This window comes from Glycine soja, chromosome 20 (assembly GCF_004193775.1).
Source record: "Glycine soja cultivar W05 chromosome 20, ASM419377v2, whole genome shotgun sequence".
NCBI lineage: Eukaryota > Viridiplantae > Streptophyta > Magnoliopsida > Fabales > Fabaceae > Glycine > Glycine soja.
The window spans coordinates 35,026,164-35,040,823 of record NC_041021.1 but is presented as its reverse complement, the minus strand read 5'-3'; the positions used below and the strand labels follow the sequence as shown (position 1 = coordinate 35,040,823).

General features: G+C 32.6%; 1 protein-coding gene across 1 annotated transcript; it reads left to right on the top strand.

Annotated features, from left to right (window-relative positions):
• Positions 1–12,798: 12,798 nt before the first annotated feature.
• LOC114402618 (protein PROTON GRADIENT REGULATION 5, chloroplastic-like) lies at positions 12,799–14,162 on the top strand. The gene is made up of 2 exons (XM_028365266.1): positions 12,799–13,131; positions 13,832–14,162. The coding sequence occupies exons 1-2, from the start codon at positions 12,856–12,858 to the stop codon at positions 13,934–13,936; spliced, it is 381 nt and encodes a 126-aa protein (XP_028221067.1). The 5' UTR covers positions 12,799–12,855; the 3' UTR covers positions 13,937–14,162.
• Positions 14,163–14,660: the final 498 nt, after the last annotated feature.

The window sequence follows — 14,660 nt, the reverse complement described above, 5'->3', positions numbered from 1 at the left end:
TTTCTACTATTCAATTGTAAACAAAAAGGAGGATTTTCATTTATCTAGACATCTACCAAATTTGTAATGTAGTAAGTGTAATGTCAATGTATAGCAATCATAATGAAATTTTATACTGAAATGTTTCACACAAGATGAACATAGACGAGTATAATCCCTTAAAGGGGGGTTCCATCTAAATGTTTGTTTGATTTGGGTATTCAAATAGAGAAGTGTAAGACTGAAAAATGAAATGCTACCAGCCTACAACAGGTTTTGTATCTCTATTTTAATTATTGTGATTGAATCCATTAATTCTCACCACGTACACTTTCTCTACATCTATTGCCTGATATAATTATGTTAGATGAACATAAGAAAACACCGCAACAGCTTAAAAACTCAATTAAAGTTTTAAGAACAAAAGTTTTCATCTAGACTAATTGACAACCAGGTGTTATATAGTTAAAAAAAAGTGCTTCTAAACAATTTGACACAATTATCACTGCACATTTAAAACAAACCTTCCTTCACATCATGAACTAGTAAGTGCAATCACCTATCAAAGTACAAGCACTCAAACTATTAATATGGCTCCCTATCACATACTTTTAGACTTCCATGCAAATTTCAGTCACAACAAGCAGTCTTTAAATGTGTTTTGTTCTCCAACAGAAGACAAAACCAATACATAAATAAGACCTTAACCCAAATGTCATAACTTTCTTTGATTGCAACTGTAATCTGTATACGTATATAGTTTAAAATATCTTGGCAAGAAACATTGCAACAAAGTCAGTTCAACACAACAAACTAAAAAAGGTTAAAACCACAGCCGTGGCAGGTAAAAAAACCAATGATTCACAACGCAAACTGCCTTTTCTGTGATTCTACTAACAACATTCACATTTTCACCCCATCTCCAGATCCGCAAGTGCCAGCATCCGTGAGCTAGCAGATTCCACCTCAACCAACAAAGGCCCCTTGCCTCCCCACACCTCAAACTTTTGTTACCGGCCAACACTCCAAACACCCCAATAGCCAAAACCATCACCCCAATGGCATGCACAATGAACAAAAAATGCATCAAAGCAACACCCCTCAAAATATCCTCATTAAGATCACACTGCACATCAACACTCTCCTTCCCCAAAAAAGTGATCTTTCCACACCCCTTCAACCCAAAAACATCAGTGTACAAAGAAAATCCCACCTGCAACAACCAAGTGCCCTTAAACACCAACCCACAAGACAACAAAAACTCAGCAAAAAACGCTAAAGGTTTAACTGCCAAGTAAATGCAAGCACCAGCACACACCAGAGTCAACCCTCCCAAGAAACCATACACAGAGCCAACAAGACTTGAAACCCTTTTTCTCATCACAAAATACTCAACCAAGACCCCCCCCCCCCCCCCCCCCCGAACGAAACTTTCATAAACCAACGATGTTCCCCCAACGTGTTCACGCACTATGATAGAAAAGGTCAATACCCAGAAGGCCAAAAGCGTCATTGGTTGGTGGAAGAAGGAGAATTTGTAAGTGGGGTAGTGGCCAGAGAAGGAGAAGAAGAGGGAAAACTTGGCAAAGGAGAAGATGGGGTGGGCGATAAGCAGAGCGTAGAGATCAAGGGTCTTCCACTTTGGGTCGGAGAAGTACCAAAGTTTGGAGTGGAAGTGAGAGGGGTTGTGAAGGTAGAGGAATGAGGAAGAGAATAGGCAAAAATGGGTCACCAACGATGCCATCTGTTATGTAGTTAACTAGTTGTGTTCATTTAAAGGTGTTTTTGTGATGGGGTGTGTTTCTTTTTCTTTTGGTTTTCTCTGAATCAACAACACAGGAAATTGCTGCAAATTGGCATCCGATAAAATAGAATTGGTCTTTTGTTTTTATGATTAACAAAGTTGTTATTCTCATCACCCATGTATGTGGATTAAGATTTTAACTGAATTCTCAAAATAACCTTCCTACAAAAAGTATGATTCCATTGTATAATGTATGAGTGGGAATAACAATTTATGATTCTTATAAAAACATGATTTTGTTTTATATTATATAACATAATCACACTTTTGTTGGCTTTTTTTGACAAATAACTTACAGTTTTGGTAAAAGAAAACCATCATATGAACCATAATACAATAAAAATGGTCAAAATGTGCAACAATTGACAAGCTTTGTAGTCAACATTAGAGGACTAAAATCAATACACATAAAATGAACATATAAAACAATAATAGTAATTAATACAAGAGTAATTAACTAAAATGAATTTCTAGTAATGTCTACTACATATTAAGATCATCTAGTTGAATGAAAAGTTAGTGTTGAATTCTTATATGCGTTGTAGGTACGTTCTTTGCCATGAACTAACTTCAGTAGAACATGTTATCCATTATGGTGCAATAAGAGATAAGGGACAATCATCATTTTTAAAAAAAAGCTAAATAATGATTAATAAAAGGATAAAATTAGTGAACAACTTTACATGCTTACAATACTAAATATGGATTTTAAGTAAATTATGTATACTTATACAAAGTAATTTTTATTAACAAGACCAACAACAATAATCTTCTGTTGTGTAACAAATTTCTAAGCAAAAAGAAAGTTAAACTTTAAAGCCTAGATAAGTGGATCGATACAATATCATACCAACTAGCAATCACATAACCCATGTCAGGAATGGTCATCCACTTCTCACTGGGTGCTATTGGGCCACTTCCAACATACAAAGAGGTGATTAATTCAACCAATCTTTCTTTTGTGCCAAAGAGCTCACAATAAAGAGTCTCATATTTGAAGTTCCCGAATCAAGTCTTGACGAATTAGAGCTCAGGATTCCTCATCCATACCTAACAAAGCTATAACTACATGTAACCATAATTTTCATATGGTCTTACATAAATAATTTTGAGGATGAATTGTTGCAACTCATAGAGAAATTCATCCACATAAGGCATCATTTTGTTCTGCTTATTGTCACTAACAACTTTGTGAACCACACTAGGAGTTCTTGAACTCTCTACCACTATGTCCATTGAATTGACTTGCTCCCACATTGAGGTATGTGTTTAGTAGTTTTCACAAACATTGTGCACCCTTCGTTTTTACTTTGAAGGAGGACACATTGAAGTGCTGTCCAAAATTGTAAGTTACGGACATTAGTCGTCATTGTAATTTTTTTGCAAACGTCTACCCTAACAAATAAAATATTTCAATACACATGAATGGAACTCAAGGGTATTGAGCCAAACATATTCCTATATCTAGCAATTTCACGAGCACACAGTTAAACCATTAGTAGTTCTAAGTGTGTAGGCACAAGCAAAATTGTCAATACCAACAGTGGTAGTATGTTTAAACTCATCGAAGATAAGATTTTGTGCTTGTGTTGATACAAAGCCCTATACCTTCTTGTAAATGAGGTCTTAAACATGTGCTCAACTACGTTGATGCTTTTATTAAATGAAAGATTAATCATAGTATGTTGCTTTATAAGCATGTTATTCATTACATCTCAACAACTACACAAATCTCCCATGCTATCACAAAATAACCCCTTCAATCTTGCATGTGTGCCTTCAAACCTATCATGCAAGGAATTGTAATGTAAAAAAATATATAAATAATGAATGTGAAAACAATTAAGCAATTATATGAATGTACCTATTAGTTATTGTATCCCCAAGATGCATCACCCAATCAGTCCATACGGTTACAAATGTGACACCCTCTACCTCATACATATATGTACTAATAATAAAAGAAATAAGAATTCATAATTAATTAAAAGTTTTTAAAACACATTTAAATAAAATCCTTTCAAAAGGGTAAAAGACTCACATTCACTTTTTTCGCATCATAATAAAATTTGTCTAAATAAATAATAAAATCATCTCGGCTTAAACAAGGTCGTTCAGGACTTCATGCAATTAATATAGCAACCTATATCACACTGTCACATCCTATCAGAGCATTTTGTTTTCGTGTCCTCTAGCATGAGCTTCTCCATAGTCATTCACCTAACCGTCTTCTCCCACAAACACAAAGTTCGAGATCATTACAGAATCTAAACACAAATAGCACACGGGGAGTGAGTTATCACATTCCTAACTAATAGAGAGAAATGAGACAACTAGATATACATATCATGTAAATGAGATACAACTTACATAAACATAGCTCACTTAATTCCATCATTTTATCGCGTAGCATCACATCACAACACAACAAGTCTCATTCATTTTCACATCTTTCACGTACTCAAAGATTAAAACACAATATCACTAAATCAATCAATATCAATAAATACACAAGCGTTATGCAGCAGATACACTAAGATTCAAGCCTATATGCAATGTGGTACCATGTCAGTGAAAATCTACCCTGGGACGCTTAGGAGTACATAACAAGTCACACCACACAATGGGTATGTCAGGTCATTCTCACTAAGTAAAATCATAAGGTGACCAGTCAGGATAACTCCGTTTTGCGAGAATGCTCCAAATCATAAGGTGACCAGTCTGAAGAATCCGTTAGGACCTCACCTTCCAGATTTAGGTCCAACTCCTAAAACAATTTTTGCATGCAGACACTGCTCATGAATTATAAAATACCCATGACCTCACACTCGTGTTTCAAACATGTTTAATACATTACGCTACAATTTAACACTGGTTTCTAACTAAGAAACCTACACTTTCCCTTTAACATTGTGCATAAACACTTTTCTCAAGGTAAACACTGGTCGGGTTATTGTATAACTCACAACACAAGTACTATCACATCAAGTGTTAAACACACACTTATTCACAACCAAATCTCATGACCACAATTTAACATCTTATAATATCACAATCCACCATCACATGTTCATGTGTATTTCACAAATTAACACATGTCTAACTTTACACTTATACTTGATCTGAACAACAATATTATAACATGAAGTTCTACCCTTGGTACCACATACCACACACACACACACACACACACACACATTAATTTCACAGTAATTTCTCATTGGAACATAATTGGTTCATCAAACATATATAATTCACACACACACACATCAATTTCATAGTAATTTCTCATTGGAGCATCAATTGGTTCATCACACACACACACACCAATTTCACAGTAATTTCTCATTGGAGCATCAATTGGTTCATCAAACATATATAATTCATCGTTATAATTGTAAAGATGGAATCAAAATTTGCAGAAACAACCCAAAAAACCAATACCAATTGATACTCTAAGGATCCCTACACATGTTCTCATTACTCCCCAATTGTGAGTGTATTCTGACAGCGATAGCGACATCTTTAACAATTTCCTAAGATTTCTTAAGCTTTTTCTCTGGTTATTCTGATAAGGTTTCCAAATGTTAGAGAGAAGGATAAGAGATTGAAGTCTTCATTCCATTGTCTACGTGCAATGAGTGTTTCTCCCTCCCCAGACATTATTTTGTAAATCCCAACGGTTAAGATATGCGGAAATGAATTGCGAACCTATTTTTTATATTTTTCAACGATCCAACGGTTAACGAGTCCAGGATCATAGTTTTCCACGACAGGTTTTGGGTTTCTGGAGGAAAAGAGAAAGTTATAATAAGAAGGTAGTTTCTCTCATATCCAACATTTTTTCACAAATTCCAACGGTGAGAATGTTCGAAAATTAGTTCCAAACCTGATTCTCAAATTTAACTAAGATCCAACGGTTAACGAGTTTGAGATCGTCATTTTACTGAGACGGGTTTGAGTGTGTGCGAGAAAAAGAGAGAATTTTGGAAAGAGGAGAAGGGACAACGAAAATAAAAGGAAGAGAAACTTCAGAGACTTCTGAAAAATGACCTAGCATGCCCCTATTTATAGTTATGTACTCTTAATCTATTATTTACTCTATTTTTTATTATTTTTATTATTATTTTATAAACAAATACTCTATTTTATTTCCTATCAAATGAATAAATCAAATATCATTTTTATTTTCCTTCAAACTATTATTTTAATAAAGTTATTTCTTCTTATTTATTTAATTACAAAAACCTCATCATTTTTTTTTTCTAAAACTCTATTTATTTTAAATGAAAAACCTTTTTAATTTAATTCACGAAAAATGGGATGTTACAACAAATTTCTTCTTGTGAGGTTTTAACTATGTATCTTATACATATATACTCAAGAAACACAAGATTACGTGAGCACATGTTTGCAAAGCTTTTGAAGCATTACTCATACAATTGTTCATAAAGAGATTGCACCAACACATTCCTAATGTCCATCACATTGTCTCACTCTTCCACCTTTCCCACATGAATCTTGTATTTTGCTCTCACCTTCTTAGCAATATGGGATTGACATAAGAAGCGGTTGAAGAAGGAAAAACACTCTTCAATGCATTCATCAAAGCAAGATCCCTATTAGTGACAATAACTTGAGGTAAAACATCATCTTCCACAAACAATCCTTGCACCTTAGTTAATGCCCATTGAAAATTATGCGTTCTCTCATATTGTAAATAAGCAAATGTAACAAAGAAAGTCATGTGTTGAAGTCACCTCAACGATCTCCAACAACGAAAGACGACGATATTTGTTCATCTTGTAAATACTATCATAAATCAACACTATAGAGAATGAATTCAAAAACTTGATGGAATCTAGATGTGACCACAATATATCTCTAACAACATCTTGAGTGTCCACCCTTCTATACTAGTAAACATATTCATCATGCTCTATAAACTTCATGAAATGTTGCATTTCAATTCTTGGACTCCTTTGTTCTTGAAGATATTTTTGTCATTGATTGTATATGATTTTGATGGTGGTGACTTTTGTCTTATCTTGATCTTTGATTGTCAACAAAATTTGGTCAAACTTCACAATATTTTTGGTCATTAGATGTAACAAAGTTTTTTTTTTCCCTACTTAAACGGTCATCATATTCATGACCCAACAATGTTTCATTGACTTCGTGGAAATCACAAACAACATAAAGTTTCTAACCGATGCCTTTTACAAACCTCCCTTTTAATTCAAACAACACCAAACAATGTTTCTTGCATACTAACTTATTTTTATATTGTTTGCACTTTCTTTCCTTTTCACAAGTCAAGTAGGACAAAGGTCTTCCTTACAATTTCTAACATTTCCATGACAATAAAAATCCAAACTCTTTTTTGATGTCTCAAACCCACTTCAACAAATTATCTTGCTTAACGAAAACCTTAAAGAAAACTTTTTTCCTTTAGTAACAAAACACACACATACAAAAACAATTATATAAAATATATTTTTAAAAAAAGCAGATAAATTTTGTTTTTTTAAAATAAAAAATATATTTTAAGCAAAAATAAATTAGATAAAAATATCAAAAAAAGAAAAAATCAACTTATTTTACTAAAAAAATTCATTTTAATAAAATAAATTTAAAGAAACTTATCCATATGACCTATTATCTAGGTTCTTATAAAATATTAACTTCATTGTCTTGATTATTATAACTAAATCTTAGAATAATATTGTTTTAGACTTAACATAAGATCTTCTTAATATGACGTACTTTTTCTTTTATTATATTAAATGTCTCATCTTTTCCTTCATTTAGCACAAAATGAAGTAATTACTTTACCCTTAACACATGTTAAAAAGTTTATATTCAAATTGAATTTAAATACAATTATAATATTTTAAAGATTTTTTTATTATGTTATCATAAATTCACTTTGAATTTAAATAAATGTCCATTCAATTTTGAAGTGTTTAAGGCAACTACATGTTTACAATTTCAACTTGAAATCTCTTATTAAATCAAAACAATCACATGCTAATTGATCATGTACTTAATGTTTTTTTATATGCACCCCAATACCAATTTATAACCACATAAAAAAAAGTTTTTAAAACAAAAAGTACTAGTAATATATTTTCTAACATACACATTCTCTTTTATTTTATTGATTAAAATATATTGAAAATTATAAAATCAAGAAAAATTATTAAATAAAATATAAAACCTACTTAATTTTGAGATTTCTAATAAATGTTAACCAAGGATGCATTTAAAAGAGTGTGGTTCAAAGTGTGACACTAACATTACGTAATTTTCATCTGCCAAGTGCCAAATGCATGTGTTGAGAGTTGCATGATGGCAACAAATGCATGTGGCTCCAATGAAAATTCCGAAAACAATATTTACAAGATAGCACGTGACAATACTTCCATAAAGATGAGAGAGAGAGTAAAAATAGGCAATATCAAAGAAACGAACTAAAAATTGAGAAATAATAAAAAGACACTCTTCTAAATATATTTTTTTTATTAATAATCAAATTTACTAAAACTTAAAAAATCATATAAAATATATATTTTATTTTTTAAATTTGATTATAATTTTATTATTTTTAATAAATTTTAACTTATAATAAGAACGTGCTAAAAACTACATTACTAATATTTTTTCTTAAACTCTAATAAATCTTAATGTTTCTCTTAAAAATTATGTAAAGAGGTGTTTAAAAGAAACCTTGAAATCGCATGTGCATGTGCGTGCGTGCGTGCAAAATTAATAATTAATAAATTTGATGAATATTTCACACCAAGTAAAAAAACCTTTCAACTCAAATACAAGCTAGCAACACGGCTGTTCATACATCCATAAATATTTTTTTTTTGAAGTTTGGATTTGTGTTTTTAAGATAAATTAACTTCTTTTATTTATAAGTGTAGCTTTCTTGGTCTCTATTGGGCCAAGTCCAATGAAACAAGTCATTGGTCAATTGGATCTTATCTATGTCTAGTAGATTTTTGGTCAACCTCCCTCTAATATTTTATTATATCTAACACTTTTACTAAAAGGAGTGTAATTTTTTTTTCTTACCGAGAATGGGGTAAGTCATAAGTTCATAAGTTACGACTTATGAGTTAGAAGTTATAATATCTATTACGATTTTTTATTTTTTATTTTTTTTCTAATTGAAGTAATAATTTTTGTTACAAATTTAGTTTAATTTTTTTTATTTATGACTTTAGAGTCGTATATTTTTTTTCAAACTTACGGCTAAAACAAAAAATTGAAAAAAAATAATAAATAAAAAATACAACTTCAAAGTCATAAAAAAACATATATGACTTTGAAGTCGTGAAAAAAAATCATAACATATCCTACAACTTCTTAGCTAATAATTTAGAATCGACCCCAAATAAAAAAAAACAAAAAAAAATTATTAGTAAAAGTCCCATTATATCCTAATCATATATATCTTATTCAAACTATATCTTATTTTCGAGAATTATGAAAATATAATACAATCTGATCTTATCTAATTTAGAAAATCCTATATAAATTATGTCTCACTCAAAAAAATAACACATAATACATTTTTTATGCTCTAGAATAGAAGATCTTTAACCTTATGACGGAACCATAATCATATGTAATATTTTTTTCCTAACTGTAAATTTGTGCTTTTTCTTTGATCAATTAGTTTTTTTTTAAATTATTATAAACTCTAACTAATTTAAATTTAAAATAAATTGAATCACAAAACCGGATAAATTTTTGGTAACATTTTTTTTGTTAATTAATATACAAGATTCAAATATAAAACTTTAACTAAACTAAATCACAATTTTATCAATTATTTGTATTAATGTTGGAGTGGATCTATGTAATGGGGACTGACTTTGATAGCTTTTTAAATTTTGTTTTCTTCCTTCTTGGGGAACTTCTATTTTAAATCCGAGCGTAAAAGAAAAAGAGGATTTTACAACTCATCAATTGATGCAAGGTAGGTTGGAAAGAGGTATATATCTAAATGAGTTCTAGCTCTTGAACTGACCCAATTCAGTTTATAGGCTAAACATGCTATAAAAATATTTTGGTAAAATTATATTTTTGGTCTCCCAATTTAGTTTCAATTTGGCATTTGGTTCCCCGATAATTTAATTCATGAATTGAGTTCTTTATTTTGTAAAAAAGTGCAATGTTGGTCCCTCAATGTCACAATTGGATGTTGACCGTAAGGCAATGACGTTGACTGTCATATGTCAACGTCTGATAGGTATGTAAAAATAAACATTAGTGTCTCTGACCCTAATTAATTATCTTTAATTTATTTTAAAATTATTTAAAAAAAAACTAAGATGCCACAGTCCCACTTCCTCTCTCTCTCCCTCCTCCCCCAGCCATACCCCAGCCATACGCGTCACCTACCCTACCAACCAAAAAAAACTCCAGGTGATGCCGTGGCGAAAGCAAATCTAACCTCAAACCTCCCTCTATCACTACCAAATTCTGGCGCCATCAAAGAAGGTGGCACTGAAGAAGCTCGTCCCGAGGGTTTTCCGTGGAGACGCTCTCGTCGGGAATCTTGTTCAGCTTGAACGCGAAGTTCACCATGAGAACATCGTCCGCGTCGCATCCCAGCGATTCACGAGTCAACTCGGCGATTTTTTGAGGTGTGGAGACGGTCCATGAGAGAATCGATGCACGCGCGCGAGTGGTGGTGGGAGCCGCCATACCCAACCGCGAGAACGACGAAAATTGTTTCCTCAGAGGGTGGTGCCGCGAGGGCGTACGTGGTGGCGCGGAGCACGTGGACGCGGGCGGAGGACAGGTGGCGCTTGGTGGATAGCGCTGCGGCGACAACACACCCTTTTTCACTATCATCAATTTTCTTCTTCAATATGAAAAATTAATTAGTACCATATAATTTTATTTCAATTTTGTTTGTTGGGGATGTTGTGATTTCCAGATCTGAAATTGGTCTGATTGAGTGACAATATCGAAAATGTTAAAACTTTGTCTTTGGTTCGTAATTTTCGCAGGCTGTTGTTGACATGCATATGCCCTTGCTGCTTGTGCATAACAGTAATAGTGGAGTGTGCGTTGGAGTTGGTGAAGGCTCCACTGCATGTTATGGAGTGGTAATAAGAGCGATTGTTGAGATGCAAAATGGGGAATATATTGCAGGTGGAGGGGCGGTGGGGTTGGAGAAGCTGCGGTGGCGATTGATTTACAAGGAACAACAAGTTTTTCAGGAAGGGAAGTTTTTTTGGTTTTTAATAATTTTTTAAATAAATTAAAGATAATTAATTAGGGTTAGGGACACTTAAAAAATATTTATTTTTACGTGCCTATCAGACGTTGACATGTGACAATCAACGTCACTGTCTAATGGTCAACGTTCAATTGTAAAGTCGGGGACCAACATTGCACTTTTTTATAAAATAAAGGACCCAGTTTGTGAATTAAATTATCGAGAGACCAAATGCAAAATTGGAACTAATGTGGGAGACCAAAAATACTATTTTGCCAAATATTTTTTATTTGTTATTTTTTTGCAAGTTAATTTAATGTAATTTACTATCAACTCATGTCGAATAACACCAACCTGTGCCAATTTACACAAAATGGGCTGATGCCTAAAAGTATATAGAAATAAAAAAAGAGAGTGAAATATGCTTATTAACAGCTCAGATACTGATACTCATCAAATATCACATTTCATAATTGACAATCTATTTACAAATCTTAAACATAAATGGTTTTAATGTATAATAGATCCATTTTGGACGGTGAAGAATGAAATGAAAACTTGTAAAATAGTTGACTCCTTCTCTCATGTACATATGACAACCTCAAAATTCTTGAGGTTGAAAATGGATACATGTTTCGTCGCTGGCATGTTGCCACCTAATTAAGGTTGGTACGCAATCCAACATCGTCCAACTAAACGCCATCTAATGTTCGCATGAATGTGGCAGCATGCTGGGAATTCAAGAATAAAATGCAATTTTGCTACTAGGTTTTGGTCAAAATTTTGAAGTTCTAGATTCCACATTTTGCTCTGCGCACACCTGTCCCAATTTTGTAACAAATATAATATTCCGATCATGTATTTTTTTTTATTTTCAATAAAAGTTCTTTTGATTTGAAATTTTCTATTCTATGCCATTTAACTTTCATATAAAATCTTTTCTAAGCATTTGTTAACAATTCTCTATAGAACTTAATTGCAATACATTGACACTTAACAATTTTTTTTCACTTCATTCAATTACGTATCTGTCATATAATAAAAAAAATATTTCATAGTAATTACTTTAAAAATTATTTTTAATTAATTGACAGTATAATAATTTTTATACCGATAATGTATTAAAATTAAATTCTACACCCTCATTTTTCTCTTGTAAATACTCATTTGAGTGTCAAAATCCCTACATGTATATTATTAGAATTTGGCTCATGCAGACTTGGAGAACATTTCTCCTTTCTGTACTCGTGCCGAACATTTTTTATTTTTTATATTATATAAAAGTTTCAATATAAAATTATAGGCACCAGTAAATTTTTTTTAAAAAAATAGCGATTACCACCTAGTGATTTACTCAATTTATTTATAAATCACATGTTTTGATAAGAACCATTTGTTATTTATCACTTAAAATTTGTGATTGATGGAGGACTAATATAGTTTGGTTAGAGGAAGACCCTATAAAATACGTGTAATCCAGTAGAATTTGAGATTCAGATCTTCTCCAAGTAGCTGGGACCATAATAAAGTTGTAACACTACACACACAAGTCATATTTGAGTTGTGAACTTTATTTATTTATTTATTTTTAATTTTAAGCACATAAAACTAAAAATCCAAGCCACCAATATGTGTGGTTCCAAATGCTTTCTATGTTGTGAATCACACTAGAGTCCAATTCCAAACCACTGGCTCTCCAATTTACACACAAATACCCCTTCTTTCACAAGCATATAAGCCATTAGAACCATCTATCTCAAGCTCCAAGAAGAGCACCTCTAGTTTTATATTCACACAACAAACCACTAAGAAAAGAGAGGATAAACCAATGGCTACTTCACTTTCAGCAACTGGGTGTGTTGGAACTTCCTTCTATGGAAGTTGGGGCACTTCAATTGTTGGGGAGGATTACACCATGCTGGCCAAGTCAGTGCCATCACAAGTTCGTATGGGGAGGGGAAAGCCAGTGAGATTGCAGCCTATGATGAAGAATGTCAATGAAGGGAAAGGTATCTTTGCACCTCTTGTGGTGATCACTCGCAACATCGTTGGCAAGAAGCGTTTCAACCAGCTTAGAGGCAAAGCAATTGCTTTACACTCCCAGGTGAAATTTGATGTTCTTTCTCAATAGTTCTTGCCTTGTTGGTGTTTGTCACTCTTTTGCTTGATTTGAGATTTTTTTTTTGTGGGGTGGTGGAAATTTAAACTTATGACCATGTTTCATGTTGTGCCATTAAATTGGGCTTGTTGTGTTATGTGTGTGGTTTATCTGTTTCAAGATTGGTTAGATTGAAGGATTTGGAATCTGTTGAAAAACAAGTAGAATCTATGAAAGGGAGATTATTTGAAATACACTCACATGTAGAAAGGTTGAAAATGAAAGATTGGAGAACAAATGAATTTGGATCCATTTTTCCCCCAGATTTCCATTCCACCTTAACTTTCCTTTATGTTCATCTGGTTTGAGGCTTGTTAAATATTGCTGGTGTATTTGAAATAAAAATAAAATAAAATTGAAGTCATGGGAAATGGGCTATACCTTATCTAGTCCATATCTTGAATGACCAATTAGAAAGTACTAATATGTTATAAGGGGTCCATAATTACCACTTGTCCCCTCAAATTACCCATTTACCCCAACGAAATGCATTCAAGATTTATTTTTGAGGGAAACGAAAAAGAAATTGAGAATTTTGTTCAACCAATTGTTTCAAGATGTTGTTAGCTATTATTTTGGTATTAGTAGCATGATGTAAGCATGAAATATGTTTTTTGTGCTGAACTTTCACATTTTGAAATGCTAGGTGATCACGGAGTTCTGCAAATCAATAGGAGCAGATGGAAAACAGAGACAAGGGCTGATCAGGTTGGCCAAGAAGAATGGAGAATGGCTTGGTTTTCTTGCATGATAGATTAACATATGTTCCCCCATATTTTGTAATTACCATGTGAGAAAGTATCAAGTTTGAACTTGATGGTTTTCAAATGACAGCAGAATGTAAACTCTAGTTGTGATTTTTCATTCTTAAGTAATGTTCTCTTATTTTGTTTTGATACATGAAATATTATAAACCAGAGATGATCTATATATCAACGGTGATACAATGAACAAAGCAATGTTATTTATACACCAAATTTTTCACATTTTTTTTCCGTAGCCTTTTCTGTGAACCGTTTTACTTGTAACAATTGATCCCATTTCAACTATCATCCTTGGTTCTTCTAAACCCTCACATCATTTTCCCAAATTATGTGATCAGATGCTGTTTACTATGTTGAGATCAACTTTGTTGTTGATGAGATTCAACTACAGCTTTCCTTTCCAACTATTATATGCCCTGATTATGAATACGAGTCATATGATCACACCATTATTTTAATTACCGTCTTTATTACTATTAACTATTCAAACGGTTATATGGTCACCTGTCCTATAAATACGAGTCTCTCAGACTCAATTTTTCACCCTGAGAAAATCTCCTGCCTCACTTGTTTGGGTTTTCCTGTTCCTCAGCACGTTTGAGAAGTTCCTGGAATACCACGAAGACATTGTTCGTGACCTTCAACATCGTTTTCAACAGTTTTCATATATTTACACATCAACACCACAATACTCAAAACTAGTTGAAGCTT